Here is an 18,304-nt window from a genome sequence, read left to right on the forward strand (position 1 = left end):
TTGAGATGTAATTTATTGACTTTTGATATATTGGTGATTTTAAAAGCGACGTCACATTTAGGATGACTGGGTCCATTTGAGAGTGCGTTTTTTTAAAAATAATATACGTTTTGAAACCAAATCGCAATTTTGGAGTGTTTGAGATTACGATTTAAAAAATGCAAAATTTAAAATCGTGAAAAAATTCGCGATTTCTATAAGTTGATTAGAGGGTGCTTATTTGAAAAAATACGAATTTAAACCAAAATCACGATTTTGTTTAAAAAAATATGTAGGGCAATATTTAACTAGCCATGAAACCGCAATTATATGCTAATGTTATTAAAACACTCAATTGATAAAAAAATACTTCTTAACATGTTTTACCAAACGTCTATACGAATTTAAAAATAAGTGATTTCAAAAATGCAAATTTTAAAAACACAATTTTTAAAAATGCACTTATTAAAATCACTGCCAAACATACTTATATAGCATTACTCAATTTGCTTATTAAAAAGTGTGGTTTGTGGTTCCCCCGTAGACAGCAGACGGTAGGGTGTAGACAGTAGAGAGTAGACTCCTCTTAAACCCCGACTTCCTCGGCTCTATACCCTTAAACCCTAATATCTCTCTCTATATCTCTCTCATGGCTTCCCTACCGTTGAAGAAAAACTACCGCTCCGTGCCGGCGCTGCAACAGTTCTACACGGGCGGGCCCTTTGCGGTGGCATCGGATGGCTCGTTCATCGCGTGCGCGTGCGACGAGTCGATCAGGGTCGTCGATTCGTCCGACGCCTCGATACGGTCCACGATTGAAACCGACTCGGACGCTCCCTCGGCCTTGGCGCTTAGCCCCGACGACAAGTTTCTCTTCTCCGCCGGTAAAAGTCTCCAGATTAGGGTCTGGGACTTGTCCACCCTCAAGTGCGTGCGTTCTTGGAAGGTAAATGCTTTTGAATTTGGGCCCTCTTTGGTTTGCTGCGAACATATAGAAGAGAAAGAAAGTGAATGTGTATTTTAACTGTAAAGAGAAAATGCTTTTGTGAGTGATATATATATATATATATATATATATATATATATATATATATATATATATATATATATATGCTTTTGTCTTGGAAGGGAGTTTGATTGAAAATTTAATGTGGATTCTGTTTGGTTGCTAAGAAAAGCGATAGAAATTTGGGTTTTTTACTCGAGCTAAAAATGGAATATTTGGGCTAAATTTAATGGATGAAATGGACAATTCTGGTGTTGCGGAGTAAATGAATAAATATTTTGAAGTAACATAGGAAATTAAATCTATTGAGTCAGGTGCGATTAGGGATGAACCAGTCCGAATTGTGCTGTCTGGCTTTTGAGGGGAAAACAGTTAGTGAAGTAGGGTTGGTTTCCTTGCTGAGAAAATGGTGCAATTTGTTTTGGTTAAAAGGAAAGGAGGAAGGTTGAGGAGTAGTAATGTATTGGTCTTGTTAACAAAGGAAAATTTTCCTTGACTAGGTATAGTTAATTGAACTGTAATTTTTTTGGTTGTGGAGAAAACAAAAGTGGAATTAGGGCTCTTCTGCTTGTTGAGAACTGAAAGAAGATTATTTAGCTTTTAGCAATGATTTTCTTCTGAGTTTACGAGAAATGAAAAGTATCTGCAGTTGGTTTCTCAGCATCTTACATATGGTTGTATGTTTCTGTTTTTCTGGGTTATGACTGACGTTTGTTTTTGGCATTGAGTAGGGCCATGAAAGTCCAGTGAAGGCTATGGCATGCCACTTGTCTGGAGGATTGCTTGCAACTGCAGGAGCTGATCGGAAAGTCCTTGTTTGGGATGTTGATGGTGGCTTTTGCACTCATTTCTTTAAGGGCCATGCAGGGGTTGTTTCCTGTATTATGTTCCATCCTGATCCAAATAAGTCACTAGTAAGTTCCAACTTAAAATGCGACTATACTCTTATTTTACTAGTCAACAATGTTTTGGAGGTGATATTTGTTGATTATTTGTGCCATCTTTGTTTCGCACATTACTTATCAAAAAAAATCTTTGTTTCGCACATTACACTTCAATATTATATTGCTTGCTTCATGCTTCTTAGGTCCGTGCTTAAGTTTAAACTATACCATAATTGAACAATTGGATAGAATATTAAAGGCATGTTATTTTTTGGTGGAATTAGACGCCATAAATTTAAAAGTACTAGGGTTTCCAATGTTGGGATCTTTATGATAAAGTCTTGGAATTTGTAAAATAAAATTGACAATGTTAGCACTATAAAACAACATACACAATTGTGTTCTTCACGGCTGGAATCTCCAGCTGTGGCTCTTCCAAGTCCCCTTATTTTTCTCTTTGCAGGGTCTTTGAAGCATTTCAAAAAGTATCTTTTAAGTTGTTAGTGGTGCCTTGGATCTCATATTCTCAAATGCTAGAAGGAAGATATTTGGAAACTGAAAATCCTTTTTGTGATCTAGAGCTCTTCCTTATTGGACAAACCTGAGAAATATTTCCGGAAACATCACTTGTAAAGCCCTGCCCAGCTATTATAACATTTTCAGGCTGAGAATGTTCTTATGGGGTAGATTTGTCTTTGTACTCTACAGATGTGATAATAGAAACTGGATGATTTCTTATTGGTGTGGACTTCGCCAGTCTTGATTATGGAATGAAGCTGATGTGACACTGTGTCATGGTGTTGCTTATGGCGCACTTAGAACCTTCCAATTAAACCAATAGTTTCAGGAAGCTTAATTTTGTTCTTGTACAGAATTTTTAATATGCAGTTAACTGATTAGAATAAGTGGGGCATGCCTTTTGGATTTCTATATGAATTAAAATACTACCCTCTTAATTTTTGTATGGACTCTTGAAAGGTGGTTTGTGCTTTATTTACATTGAAGAGGAGATAGGCTTTCATCTCAAATTTTTATGGTATTTGTATCATTTACATTTACACAAAGCCAAGCCTGGGCAAGAGGAGGTAAAGGATACCTGGATTGAAAGCCTCACTCTTGAAGTGAGTTCTCTTCCCTTAGTGGGAGGCTGGAATTAGTCTTTCTACGGGCATTATATGTAGTCAAAGGACTTTTTAAAGCATCTACATTTTAAGGGATTTATGTATTTCCTAATGTTCGAGTGTGTGCAAGCACCATGTGTGATTGATATGCCCTTTGTTCTGTGCAAGTTATGCAGATGTGCAGTTTCTGCGCGTTGCACTGAACGAAAGGGACAAAACAGTAGTTATGTTAAGGATTTAAACAAATCAGATGTTTCTAGTTCGAATCTCCCATTCCCCCTCTCCTTGGAGCCAATTACTTACCGAAAATGTTAAGGATTTAAACAAGTATCATTCTACAAGAAACAACCATGATTGATTCATAGCTTCTTGATCTACTTCGATTCAAGGCAAATGCTGGGTTCATTTGTTAATGATCTTTAGGTTTGCATTTTGCTTTTTAGTAAAAAAGCAAAAGCATTAATGAACAACTTCAAACACAAAATACTCACGAAACATTTAAAACTACTTTCATCTTATGTCACATTAGAATACTTTTTCAACTAAAAAACAAAAAAGCACCACCCAAAGGGCATTGTCAAACAAACCCGCATATTTTTACTTCCTTCTATTCCTTTCAATAATTTATTCTTCTCAATTGCATTTTTGAGTTGCATTTTCAACTTATCATTCTGACTGGTGTTTATAGCTTTTCTCCGGAAGTGATGATGCAACAATACGTGTCTGGGATATTTTACACAAGAAGTGTGTTGCAACATTTAAAAAACATGATTCAGCAGTAACTTCTATGGCTATATCTGAAGATGGACGGATTTTGCTCACTGCTGGAAGAGATAAGGTAGGGATCAACCTTCTCTGATTTTTGCTTAGAGATGTGGTTATCTTAATATACTTATACTTGTATTGGATGATATGTAAATGCATTTGCTTTGCTTCAATTTTGTGCATTTGCTTTCCCTTTAATTTATTCATGTGGCCCTTTTATCTATTTCAAGTCAGACACATTGGAGGCAACAAAATCCGACCAAAATTAGCCAACCTACGTGAAAATAGTGTTCTTAGAAGGGTCTCATAGAATTGTTTTGGTAGAGGTTTGGAAGTCATGGTTAAGGATTAATTACCTCCTCTTCTGACACTTTTATCTTTGATTAATCACTCTCTTCCTGTTCATATTCTTTCTTCCATAAAATGCATTTCTTGTGTAAATTCTCAGGCAGGTTGAATTATTTAAGCTATCATCTCTACTGATTCAGGTCAGAACTCACTTTTGCTAATTTTAGCATTGATTGGAGATTCCTGAGTATCTGGCCAATTCTATGCACGATGAGGGGTTTAATTTTGATATTGTACCAGACCAGGCCAAGTTGCCCCTAGTTTTCATCCATACTTAATGTGGAAAGGATGCTCATGAGGGAATTGAACTCATAGTACTGTAATCAAAGTCATGAACAGAGGATTGTGGAGAGGATTGGTATGTAGTGTTAAATGTATAATGTATTTACGACCTGTTTCCTCTTTTTTTTTTCTTTGAAAAAGGAGTGCCTTTGTCCGTGTTGATAAGTTTACATGACAAATGCTAAAAAATGTTGATGAGGGAATGGAGCGACATTGCTCCCCTTGGCATGTCGATTGTGTCCACACAGTTAATGCAGATCTTATGTGGCTATGCAACTTCTAATTTTTTGGGGACACACACACACAAAAGGAAGAAAGAGCGAGAAATACATTACCTAAGATGGCCAATTGTGTCTAGGTTTCAGGGCTCTTTGTAGTGTCTTCTAACCGAAAAAGTGCTGAATTCTTGGTCCTTCCCCCACCTGTTTATTAGACACTAATTTCTTTGATTAGTGGAAAAGATTGGTAATCTTTTCTTTTTATCCCTTCCCATATTCTTCAATGTACTTCCAATGAAATCAATACTTCTGATACTAATGATTGTTTCCTACGGTATAGAGTATATTCAGATTTTCTAACTATATCAATGTCTTCTTGATGTGTGATGTTTGTTTCTTACAGCATAGGCATTTTGTTTTATGACTAGATTGTTGTAGTTTATGTCACAGGCAAATTTGAATATGTTTATGTCAAGATGCGGAAATGTGCTTTGGTATATTCTGTGTTAGAATATTATATACATTTAAGGGTTGCTTCTAATTCAGTATAGTTGGCCAACCATATAATTTTAGCTGAAAATTGATGTATAGGATTATTGCAGGTTGTACACTTGTGGGACCTTCATGATTATGGTTTCAAAAAGACTGTACTTGCATATGAGGTACTTGAGGCTGTGTGTGTAATTCGTTCTGGGAGCCTTTTTGCTTCCTGCGTGGCTTCATTTTATGAGCAAAGTGGGAAGAAAACAAGTGGGTCATCAGCAATTCATTTTATCACAGTTGGTGAACGTGGGATTGTAAGAATATGGAACTCTGAAAGGTGAGACAACAAGATGGTGTTTTCCTAGTATTTTGTACGTTTCGTTAAATGGTTGGGAGGCCAATGGGCCTCTCTATTTTTCATCCATGGTTATATTTAGAATGAACTGCAGTTTGAGTCGATTTATGTTACTTTTATTTGAACAGTGCAGCTTGCTTGTTTGAGCAAAAGTCATCTGATGTTACTGTCAACTCAGACATGCGTAGGGGTTTCACATCTGCAGTTATGTTACCTTCAGATCAAGGGTTGCTTTGTGTGACTGCCGATGAGCAGTTTCTTTTCTATGTCCCTGTAGAGCACTCTGAGGAGATATTTAAACTTACCCTAAGCAGAAGACTTGTAGGATACAATGAAGAGATTGTGGATCTGAGGTTTTTAGGTGAAGAGGAACAATTTCTTGCTGTTGCTACAAACCTTGAACAGGTAATTTGCAGTAGATTCTTATCATTTTCAAAATTATATGTACTGGTAGGTTGCAGTTGAGGCTCTACATGCTAGTAATAGCTGAAAAAGTTGACATGATCTTCTAATTTATGATCATTCGATCTTATCATTGTTTCTTTTTTGATGTTTTCCCAGTAGCATTTGAATCATATAATCCTAAAATACTTTGATCTTTAATAACTCTGGCGGCAAATATCTTCCAGCCTCCCAGGGAGGTTTGTTTGTGTGTCAGTTCAGCCACTCTGTACGGCATGTATCCATATGTCCTGGACGGCCATTCTTCTACTATGAGGTCCTAGAGTATTTGCAAATTCTGCAAATGGGTTTCACTAATTGTAAGGAGTTATTATTGTGCATGTTTATACCTTTTTACGAGATTCGTAACAAGCGTCTTTTTAACCATCTTTGGTTACCTTTCATTTTCATATACGTTTGTGTTGAAATATATTGTTATTCTTGAAAATTTACATTTATATTTGGACGAATGTAGTGTACAAGTAAAAGCATAAGCTACCATATGAGCATTAAATGAATGGAAAATGTATTCATGATCTCGTCAATACATAAGCTGGGCTGTGGTCACAATGTCCTCTATGCTGGGCATAATCATCTAGATACTTAGGAATCTATCTGTGTTACTGAAGAAATGTGATTTCAGTTTTGAAATTTGCTTCCTAATATGTATCTTAATTTGGACACATTCAGGTACGAGTGTATGACCTAGAAGCCAGGTCATGTTCTTATGTATTGGCTGGTCATACTGAAACTGTTCTATGCCTTGACACCTGTGTATCAACTTCTGGAAGAACTTTAATTGTAACAGGAAGCAAGGACAAAAGTGTAAGTTCTATTTTCTTCTTTGGCCCTCAAGGCAGCTGTGGTAGACTTGCTTTGATTTCCTCTACCTGTGTAGTTTGCTAGTGAAACTAAAATGGTAGCCATCAGCTCAGCTTAAATGGCTCGTCCTCTCCTTGTAAGAGCTGGATGGAGGAAGTGCTAGGTTTAGGACCAACTGGGTGCATAACTTACCAATCAAAAGGGAAAAAAGAAGTTAAATTGTAAATTTGAAATGTGGCTGTTATGGGGAAAATCAATTATTTTGTCTCTTCATAATATATATATATATATAGTTTAAGGAAAAAGCAAATCCTTCTTACATGAAAAGTATACAAGAGTGACTATCACCCTAAAGGTGTTTGAAATCTAAAAAGTTTACAAGATCTAAGAGATTCAAAAAGTATACAAGAGAGGCTACCACCCTAAAAAGGGGTCTCTGTATAAATGATACTCTCTTGCTCTCTTTCTCTCTCTCTCTCTCTCTCTCTCTCTCTCATACACAAATGCACACAAACAGACTAGACATACACCCTTACTCAAAGAGATTTATATGTTATATGTAATGTTTTTGGATCTCTAATTCCATTCTCAATATAGGTTAGGCTGTGGGAAGCAGGAAGCGGATGTTGCATTGGAGTTGGTGTAGGTCATACGAAAGCTGTTGGAGCCATTGGTTTCTCAAAGAAGCAGAAAGACTTCTTTGTTAGTGGTAGTCGGTGAGTGCTTACTCAACAATCCTTTTACCAAGAAAATCCATTTGACCATTTATTCATGTTTACTTTGAGTGCTCTTGATTTGGTTCTCATGTTGATGCTTTCTATTGCACAAGTCATTACTCTAGGGGTCAAGGACAAAACTAGGATATTTATGAGAGGGGGCCAGGTGTACTTGTAAAATAAAATATAAAATAGTATTTTATAATAATTGATTTATGATTAGATCTTCAAATTTTTATACAAAAACATGCTTTACATAAATTAAAAAATGGAAAAAGTACACACACTTCCTTCGAACTACCACTCCATTGTCAATGTTACTCCCAAACTACCAATTTTGTCAATATTACTCTCAAACTACCAATTGTGTCAATGCCCCCCCCCCCCCCATAAACTACCAAAACAATGTCGATGCCCTCCCAAAGTCAGCAAAAAGACAGTGATCTTAAAAAAATTTCAATAAGACAAAATATCCTTGTGAATTCTGAAAAAAAACTAAAATTAAAAGCAAAAAATAATTTAAAAAACAATTAAATTAAATGACCCCCTTGATATTTCTTTTTTTTTTTTTTAGTTTTTTGTTATAATTTTAAGATTTTTTTTAAAAAAAATTTTATGAAGGATATTTTTGTCATACGGGGGATATTGAAATTGTTTTGGTAATTTAGGGGGGACATTAACACAATTGGTAGGTTGGGGGGACATTAATAATGGGGTAGTATTTTGAGGAGAGTATGTGTGATTTTCCCTTAAAAAATATATTTAGTATATGATATTATTTATTTTTTTTTTTTTATAAGTAATAAAAATATCATTAAGAGCGGAAAGTGCAACCCAGGCACACAAGAAGTATACTAGAGAAATGCCTATCTTGAAGTAGAAAAAGAACAATAAAATCATTAAAACTAATGAACAATGGAGCTGAAAATCAGCTATCCAAGTATAAAATGTATAAAAAACGGAATTAAGCTCCTCCAAAGTTGTCTCAGTCCTTGAAATTTTGATTGTTTCTTTTCCTTCAAAGGCTCCACAAAAGGCAAGAGGACACAATCTTCCACACAACAACATTCTAAGAGCTACCGCATGTCCACTAGCAAGCAAACAAATTAACCACCTGGCTAGGCATAACCCAAGATAGTCCATAGCGATTGAATAAAGCTTTCCATAAGTTTTTTTTTTTTTTTTTCAAGCAACCTCAATGGGAAATAAGATGGTCCATAGACTCTGCATTCCTTTTGCACATGTAGTACCTATTGACCACAATGACATGCCGCTTCGGAAGGTTGTCCTTAATAAGAATCTTTCTTAGGGCCGCTGACTAAGTGAAAAAAGCCACTCTCAAAGAAACCTTGGTCTAACAAATACTCTTCCAAGGAATAGGAATGCCATCATACATGCAAGGTCCCTGTAAAAGGAGCTAACATCGAACATCCCTTTGTTTGAAGGGGCGTACCAAAGCTTGTCTTCTCTTTCCCGTCTCACTCTATAAGAATACAACAAATTGAAATACGAAGCTAGGACATCCACCTTCCAATTGTGAGCCACTCTAATAAAGCTCACATACCACTAGAAAGACCCAAATGAACTGCAATAGAAGCATCCTTCACTATCTTTCAATTATGAGCTTCACTATCTTCATCATTGCAATTGAATGCATCTATGGTTGTTTTATTTAACACTTGAATAAATATGTATAGATCCTGAATCATGTGTTTTGTTAAAGTTGATCTTATTCCTATCTGTTCTCCTATTCCTGTTTGTTAGAGTTTCTCGTACTTGGTACTATTTTGTCGCTCTTCATAACCTTTATTTTTGTTTTGTTAGTGATCTTACTCTTAAAGTGTGGAGTTTGGAGAGTATGTTAGATGAGGTGGTACAGCCTCTTAATTTGAAAGCAAAAGCACTTGTAAAAGCTCATGATAAGGATATCAATTCTCTAGCTATTGCACCAAATGATAGTTTAGTCTGCAGTGGTTCTCAGGTATGTAATTTTTGAGGCACAGCTCTTTTGCCTTCTGTTTTATTTTTAACATATTTTTTTATTGCTGAGAAAGCAGAAATGCTATAGGCATTTAAGGCATTGCCTTCCTGAAGTTACTGTGCATTTGTGGATAAGATTGCTTCATTAAGTTTATTTGCTGAATCTTTTTCTTTTTGTTTTTGACTAGGATAAAACTGCTCATGTTTGGAGGCTTCCAGATCTGGTATCAGTTGTTGTGCTTAAAGGGCATACAAAGGGGATTTGGTCGGTAGAGTTTTCTCCTGTTGATCAATGTGTCATAACAGCATCTGGTGATAAAACAATAAGGATGTGGGCTATTTCTGATGGTTCATACTTGAAAATATTTATGGGGCATGTATCAAGTGTATTAAGAGCATCCTTTCTTACTCGTGGGACCCAATGTGTTTCTTGCGGTAATTTGGCTGAAAGTTATCTATTTGGCTTTATCTACTGGTCAGATGACATTTATAATCAGCTAAATATTTGTCTTCAGATGCTGATGGTGTGGTAAAGCTATGGACTGTAAAAACCGAGGAGTGCATTGCTACATATGATAAGCATGTGGACAAGGTGCTGATCTATCTATAAATAATTGTCACTGTTTCTAACAAACTTTCTTCTCAGTTATCTCCTCTAGATTATGTAGACTATATTGGATCTTATAGGTCATCTCATTCTGTAGATCTATGTATCATGCAAAAAGTGTCTCACCAAACATGTTACGTGGTTAAGTAGCTGCACATAAGTGAGAAGGAAGCTGAAGCCTCGCTTCTGCTATTTTGTATGTTTGACCATTTTGTTGCTGATGGTCACTCTTCTGCATATATCATAATTGGTTGACTTGGATAATATATCTTTTGATGCACATTGAAGTCTAGGATTGAGATCTGAGCATTTTTTAATTGATATTACCTATAAAAAAAAATGATTGAGATATGAGCAGGGATTTTTCCCAGGTGATTGGCTACACTTGAGTAGTCTACAAAGGGTGAAAGCAGCATCTGTTTTCTTAGTCTCAATCTGTCTCATTTCTGGTCCTCTGGGTTAGTCACCTTAGTGTCTAGTTTATAAGAAAGTACACCTGTCAGCTACTTATAGTTATAGTTGTCTGATGGAAACGCAAGTTAGGTCAGCTTCTATATGTTGAACCAGAATGTCAAGGTAAATAAAAAAGTGATCTCACATCGATGAGAAACATCCATGGAGAGAATGGAGCTCTTGGAAAAGAGTTGTTTCATTTCCATGATTCTTTTAAGGGCCCAGCAGAAAAGAAAATGGTACAAGGTTCTGTCCATTATTTTGAGGGCCTTAAGCCTTTGTGGGGCTCTAGTTAAATGTCAATTTATCTGTAGTATAATAAAGTTTAGAAGTGAACAGCATTGCAGGCTTTGCAGCCATGCAGGCCTTTGTGGGTGGCAGGGAGTGGCTGACCCTGCTACAAATCTGTGTGTCCATTCAGATTTTGGTTGCCCTTTCCTTTTGCTTACAGGATTTACCCTGCAGGTTTGTGGGTGGCAGGGAGTGGCTGACCCTGCTACAAATTTGTGTGTCCATTCAGATTTTGGTTGCCCTTTTCTTTTGCTTACAGGATTTACCCTGCAGGTTTGGGCCTTGGCTGTTGGGAAGAAGTCAGAAATGCTTGCTACTGGTGGCAGGGATGCTGTTCTCAATTTGTGGTATGATTGTACTGCCGATGATAAAGAGCAGGTGTTCCGTAAAGAAGTGAGTTGTCTCACCTGCTATTTTTGATACCTGACCCAAACCATTCAGCAAAATTTGAAGTTGTCTTTGCTTATATTTCCTGTTTCAAAGGGTTCCACTTAGGATTGTGAATAAGCTGCATCTCTATTCTCTATTGAGACTTGTTTCATGTTTCTCTGTACAATGTTCTTCAGTAGTTGGGCAACAGTTGTCAGTAGTCTTTGGTTAATATATAGAAATGTACGTAAAATAATAGATTAGCCAGTCTTTGATTTTTGTTTGGACTCTCGGTACCTATCATTATCTCCTGATGTTAACGTGTCAATCTTTTTAATTTCTACTGTCAACAGAAGTATGCTAAATTCTTGCTGTTGCTGATTGCTCAGTACATTGAATAGTATCTAGATGACTGGCATAGTCAATGCATAATCTATCCTAAATCAAACTTGAACCTGTTTCAAGTGTAGCAGTATGAACATTTATGTGAAGTGTGGTCTAGGAAACTTGTAGAATTTAGGATGGTGGTGTATCAAGTTTAGCTAGTCACATCTACGCTCTCACTTTAAAAGGCTTAGTCAATTTGGAGTTTTTTTAGAATTCCTTATAAAGTTCATTTTCACATAGTAACTAGGCAATGTAAGACTTAGCACTCAAAACTATTTTTGTAAACCTACTCTATCTGCGCTTCTCCTCATCTTTCTAATATGGGACCGATATGTTACAAATTTTTCTTCATAAACTCCTGACGTCATTGTCAGGAAAATGTTATGCAGTGCTCCAATACAACATGGCCTGATGTTACTAAGTGGCTCTGATACTATTTCTAATGACCTAGGGAAAAACGTTAGCCATATCTGTGTTATCACCTCAAAAGACTTAGTCAATTTGAAGCTTTTTTAAGATTTATTATAAAGCCCAATTTCACCTATTAACTAGGAAATGTGGGATTTAGCACTCATGATTATCTTTATAAACCACTCACTCTATGTGGGTTACTCTTCAACTTCTCAATATGGGACCAAGGTGGTACAATTTGGATCGTTATTATTTAATATATTTATGCATTTCGACCAAATCTTATATCATTGTCATAGAACTTGTGGCTTATACTTCGATGTTTATGCAGGAAGAAGGGGTTCTGAAAGGTCAAGATTTAGAAAATGCTGTATCAGATGCTGACTACACTAAAGCAATCCAAATTGCATTTGAACTTCGCAGGCCTCGCAAACTTTTTGAGTTGTTTGCTGAACTTTGCAGGTTAGGGACATCCTTTTTTTTTTTTTTTTTTCCTTTCTTTCTATTGTCTTTAGATTTCTTATGAGTCCTCTGCAGGAAGGGAGAGGCTGAAGCACATATAGATAAATTCCTTGATGCTCTTGGCACAAAAGAGTTTGATCTACTGTTTGAATATGTTCGAGAGTGGAATACAAAAACAAAGCTCTGTCAAGTTGCACATGTCGTGCTTTTCAGAGTTTTCAACATCCTTCCTCCAACAGAGATTACTAAGGTGGTTGTCTTACTAAGTATTCCTGTTCTGGCTCTTTAAAGTTAATGAAGAAAGAATTTCATAAGATAATGGCTCAATAAATTGAGGTAACCATCGAAATAAGTTTAGAAATTTGGTAATCTAGGGCTTCAGACACCAGCAGGGTTTGAGGGACACCCATTTCTGGTATCAAAAAATCTTGAATACAAAATCTTGATAGATGTTAGTCACCAGCAGGCCTGGGATATCTGTCATTCATATGACAAATTCTCTGCCGTAGGCTCCCCCTTTTCTTGTCCTCTCTTTCTTGGTTTTTCTTGTTCTCCTTCGTTTTGTTGGTTGTATTTGCTCAGAAAAAAAAACTTGGTAGTTTTTGTGGATATTGCTTCGTGTTGTTTCAATAGGACCTGCAGCTCCTGGAGCTTTTGTTTTTGAGTGCTATAACACCAAATTGTTCATAAAATAATGTGTTGAGTTCTTGCGCTGAAGACAGTAGAGGATCTACTCTCTTGTCTCTCTTTCTCTGTCCTTCCCCCACTAGGGGATGGCACAGTGGCAGAGTTGTGGCAGCTTGTTATTCTACTTTTTCTGTGAAAAATAAGCTGAATAAAAGTTCATGCAAAGTGTATCATCCTTATATTCTGCATTGTATTTTACTTTTTGATGCCGTGAATTTTCAGATAAAAGGAATAGACGTACTCCTTGAAGGTCTTGCCCCATTTTCTCAAAGGCATTTCAGCAGGACAGACAGGAATGTAAGAGACACATTTTTGGCCAACTATGTTCTGACAGAAATGTCAGTTATTGAACCAGAAATTGATGCAGAAGAGAGGAAAGTTGAGTCTTTGATGCATTCTGATGTCAAGAACGCGGATAGGGTGCTTTTGACGGGAAATGCTGATGCGGAGCCCAAAAATACTTCCGAAGATCTGAAGGCATCCTCGAAAAAACGGAAATCAAAGAAATCTAAAGACAGTTCAAGCAAGAAAGCTAAGGGTGTGGCATACACGAAGGTTGAAGCTATTTCATAGCCGGCATGACACATCTCAGACGCTTTCACCCTGTTGTATTTATTCAATTTTGATTAGGCAGGCCTCTTTGGTCTTAGATTCCTTCACGAGTGTTTGCGCGAAAGTGCAATGTTCCAATCCAATTTGTAAAATATGTGCCTTTCATTCTTCTTTTTCTCTTGTTTAACCTTAATCAACCCCTTTCTTTTTTTGGTGATCTAATCATTAGTATATGAACCCTCGACACTCAGAGAGTCAGAAAACATTACGTACTGAATTCTGATGCCCAAGGCAATGCTTATTTTGAGTTTTTTATGTGCTGCAAAACCGTGACAGAGATTTTTTTTTTTGGTTATTTTTCCTCTGTTTTTTATACGAAAAACTTCTCTTCTTGTTTTAAATCTTTATGTGCTTCCCTTTTCTATTTTTTTGTTGTATGATTTGTTTGTTTCTTAATTAATATTGTATTATTTTATTTATTTATTTATTTTTACATGTTCGCACAAGAGGAGGGAGGGCGATTCAAACTAGTGACCTCCGTTTCATTAGGCGTAGTTCCAGTCGATTGAACTATCTTTTAGAGACTTCTTAATTATTATTGTAACTCTGGAATATCACCCAAAATAAAGAAGCAATTGTTGGATTTACATTATAATATTAGAGTTCTCTATAACGAACGGGGTTTGAAATCTTATAATTACTGTTAGAAAGATAAATTATATCTTTGCATAAATAACTGTACTTTTTAAAATAGTATGTATTCCAAATAAACGTAAAGAAAAAGAAAGAAAAAGAAAGAATAATTCATTTCTTTTTTCTTGCGCACCTAAGTATTAGTCGCGGTGTCCACTGCTGACTAGTTTTCCTTTTTATAGCTTTGCTTTGCTTTGCTCTCGGGTTCACCTGGGTTAAACATACTACAATCAGCATTTTGATTTCATGTAAAAGTAAGTAATTTTTGGTGGAGTTTACATTGGAAAAACCCTTTTTTGTTTTTTTTTTTTAAATATATCTGTTTATTTTGAAAAAATACAAATAAATGACTATTTTTCATGCTGCATGACCACTGATTTCTTTGCCGGGAATAAAATCTTCTCCATTTCATTTAAAATAAAAATGGAGAGGAACCATTAAGGGTGACTTAGAGGATCGTAATTCCTCGTTGCTAAGGGTGACACATGGTCACTTATTTTTCTTTCAACATTTCTCAATAAGATGGCTGCTATATGTGCGAAAAAAAAAAGAAAGATTTTATTTGGTTCATTTTAAAACAATACATTAATAAAGAGAAAAATATATATTAACCTTAACAGTAAAATGACTTATTTTCACTTACCTATTCCCGTAGGAAACATGGCGTTAGGAGAAAGCATCCATTTACGAGCTCTCTCGTCACTATCTTTGTCTCTCGAGGATACGTTACCCAACATGGTTTTCTTGTCGCCGAAATCGTGTTAATGTTTTTTCCCTCTTCTTTTTCTCACTTCCCAAACAGAAATGTCCAATCTATCCCCATCTCCATCTCCAAGGTACCGCATAGGCTATGCTCTGTCCCCGAAGAAAGAGCAAACCTTCATTACGAGCTCTCTCATTACCCACGCCAACCAGCAAGGCGTCGATCTCATCCGAATCGATCCCTCCAAGCCCTTGACCCAACAGGGGCCCTTCGATTGCATCGTCCACAAACTCTACAAACCCGACTGGATCCACCAGCTCCACCAACTGTCACTGCACCACCCAAACGTCGTCGTAGTCGACCCCCCTGAGGCCATCGAGCGGCTCCACAACCGGGTCTCCATGCTCGAGGTGGTCACCCAGTTGAGGAACGAGACCTTCTGGGTTCCAAACCAGAAAGTGGTGTACGACCCGGAGATTCTGAGGGGTGCGGACGCGATTCGGGAGCTGGGACTGAGGCTCCCAGTGATAGCAAAGCAGGTCTCGGCCGACGGCGGCGCGAGGTCGCACGAGATGTGTTTGGTGTTAAACCTCAACGGGCTGAGCAAGCTGGAAACGCCGATTGTGGTGCAAGAGTTCGTGAACCACGGCGGGGTGGTCTTCAAGGTGTACGTAGTGGGAGACCACGTCAAGTGCGTGAAGCGCAGGTCGTTGCCGGATGTACCCGAAGAGAAGCTGAATGATAATACGGCGGAGGGGTTGTTGTCGTTCTCGCAGATATCGAATTCCGCGAGAAACGAGGAAGAGGAAGAGGATTGGTGTTCTGGGTCTGGTGCGGAGAAGGCAGAAACGCCGCCGTTTGAGTTGGTGGTGGAGTTGGCGAGGGGGTTGAGGGAGGCCATGGGGCTCCAGCTTTTCAACTTTGATTTGATCAGAGATGGTAAAGACGGGAATGGTAGGTACCTTGTGATTGACATCAATTACTTTCCTGGGTACGCCAAAATGCCCTCCTATGAGTCGGTTTTGGTGGATTTTTTCCGACATGTTGTGGACGAGAGGAGGAACAAGACTAGTGGGTTGGAGGAAGAACATCAAGAGGTGAGAGGTGGTGGGTAGATAACATTGAAGAGAAGAGCTTGTGGGCAATGCAATATGCCTGCTGTGACCTGTCCAATGGGTTTGCTCGGATTATGGTATTTTGTGCCATTTCCGTAGGAATTCAAGGAAGGAATGTGGTTTGCAAATAGGTTTGCTTACTTTGCACACTCACTGCTACTTTTTCTTGCATTGGAATGGATTAGTCGTGTAGGTGCATCGCCATTAATCTAGAATTGATACCTTTTTCTACTTATTCAACTGAATTGCTTCATTAATTTTGTTCTGTATATTTAATTTGCTTCGGTTGTTCTGGTTTGCTTGAATAAATAGGTGATGAAAAATCCATTGCCATGTTAGCATGAATGAGTTCTGTCGGGCTTTCTTTGGTGAATTGCTGTTTATGTAGTAAGCATAAGGTCATGTACATGCATAAGAGAAAATCTAAACGTTCTTCTCTTGTTCTTCTTTCATTCAATTTTTTCAGAAATCAACTATTTGAGCTGTATGATCTATTTGGGTGAAGATGTGGATTCCACAAATTCAATAGTTAATTTTTAAAAAAGTTGGATGGGAGAAGAGAACAAATAACTTGGGTCCAATGCGCACATGATGCTAACCCTTGCTTGCTTGAAGGTCTACTTCCCATTTATGCCGCCAGCAGTTTATTATGTATTTCAGCAATGGCATCAGTCATATCAACTGAATATGCTACTGAGAAAGTCCTTGAATTTAGATTTACAAAATCAAATAGACTGGATCACTAACCATTAACAGATTAATGAAACTGTATGATGGATTTGTAAATCAAGTAATTTGTTTAGAAAAGTTCAAATAATCTAAAGAGAAACAATATTTTAAAAAGAAAAATAGTCACTTAGATTATGTCAAAGTGTGAATTATATATATATAGTCAATTTTCAAAGTGAAACCTTATCCTTCTTTCTGTCCTATGCTGTAACTAAACAATGGAGGTATACTCTGGCGGAGCCAGGATTTTGGTCGGGGTCAAGAATTTTTTATTTTTTATTTTTTTATGAATATAAAAAAAAAATTAAAGCTGAATAAAAATTAATTAAAAATGTTGTAAAATATAACTAAGGCAATAAATATGCCCTTCGAATTTGATCTCTATCACTAGGATGGTAATCATAAATTTTTTTTTTTAAACAAGTATTTGCTCGTAGATTTGCTAAATCTATTTCGACACAAGCTCATTTAGAATTTAATTGGAATTCAATAGAATCCATAATGTCAGGTAACTACAATTATATATATATATTTCATAATATTAAAATATGTAACAAAAATTATATATTCATAAACAATTAATTTAAAGATCAATCTAAATATAAAAACTCAATCAATGTAAACATTTAATTACATGCCTCTCCATTTCCAAAAAAATGATTTGAATTGTTGAAGGCTTCGAATAAGAAAAAATACTGTAAAAAAAAAATATCTAAAATTGCAAATTATTGAACGGCTACTCCCAATTGCAAATAAAAGTTTTGATTCTTTTGAATATAATATATACTATACTTATATAAAGACTTAAAAGTGGGCTAGGGTTTTAAAAAGAAATATATATATATATATATATATATATATATATTAACTATTAAGGAAGACTTTTCTCACTTAAAGTTGGCTAGGGTTTTGTTTTGTTTTTTTTTTTTTTAAAGAAAAGGAAAAAAATAAAAAATAAAAAATAAAGATAAACAGCCTACATTTATTATCCTATTCCTCTTTTTTTTTTTTTTTCCTTGACTTGCGTGCACGACTTCATTGACTTGCCCTTTTAGTTTTTGGTTTTGGGTGACAGTGCATTCCAACATCCGAGACAGAGTGGTTTTTTATTTTTTTATTTTTTTATTTTTTTATTTTAAAGAACTCTAAAAACGGTGCGTTTTTGGAAAAACTATTGAAACTAATCAAACTATTGAACTCTAAAAACGGTGCGTCTTTGTTAATTGTTTTCTAGCTAATTTTGAAAAAATTATTGAAACTATGGTAAAGCTTCCACGTGAGTTATGAAAGCTAATTCTTTTGAAAAAAAAAAACTCACCCCTAATGTGTTTTTAGGGAGTGCAACCAAAAATTTCGAAAAAAAATTCCAAGAGAAAAATAATTTTTTGGGATGTGAGGGGGGCATTTGACCCCTCTCAACCCCCTCCCTCTGCCCCCCCTGGGTA

The 18,304-nt window shown here is 36.4% G+C and overlaps 2 protein-coding genes across 2 annotated transcripts; both read left to right on the forward strand.

The window, feature by feature from the left end:
* Window positions 1-535: 535 nt before the first annotated feature.
* LOC132166900 (protein TORMOZ EMBRYO DEFECTIVE) lies at window positions 536-14,011 on the forward strand. The gene is made up of 14 exons (XM_059577756.1): window positions 536-925; window positions 1,717-1,899; window positions 3,679-3,828; window positions 5,206-5,423; window positions 5,570-5,846; window positions 6,573-6,707; window positions 7,302-7,420; window positions 9,245-9,401; window positions 9,589-9,835; window positions 9,916-9,992; window positions 11,025-11,144; window positions 12,250-12,380; window positions 12,456-12,630; window positions 13,290-14,011. Exons 1-14 carry the CDS (start codon window positions 629-631, stop codon window positions 13,638-13,640), a joined length of 2,637 nt encoding a protein of 878 aa, XP_059433739.1. The 5' UTR covers window positions 536-628; the 3' UTR covers window positions 13,641-14,011.
* Window positions 14,012-14,975: 964 nt separating this feature from the next.
* LOC132162712 (inositol-tetrakisphosphate 1-kinase 1-like) lies at window positions 14,976-16,370 on the forward strand. The gene has a single exon (XM_059572952.1). The coding sequence runs from the start codon at window positions 15,117-15,119 to the stop codon at window positions 16,128-16,130; it is 1,014 nt and encodes a 337-aa protein (XP_059428935.1). The 5' UTR covers window positions 14,976-15,116; the 3' UTR covers window positions 16,131-16,370.
* Window positions 16,371-18,304: the final 1,934 nt, after the last annotated feature.

The sequence above is a fragment of the Corylus avellana genome, chromosome ca1, assembly GCF_901000735.1.
Source record: "Corylus avellana chromosome ca1, CavTom2PMs-1.0".
NCBI lineage: Eukaryota > Viridiplantae > Streptophyta > Magnoliopsida > Fagales > Betulaceae > Corylus > Corylus avellana.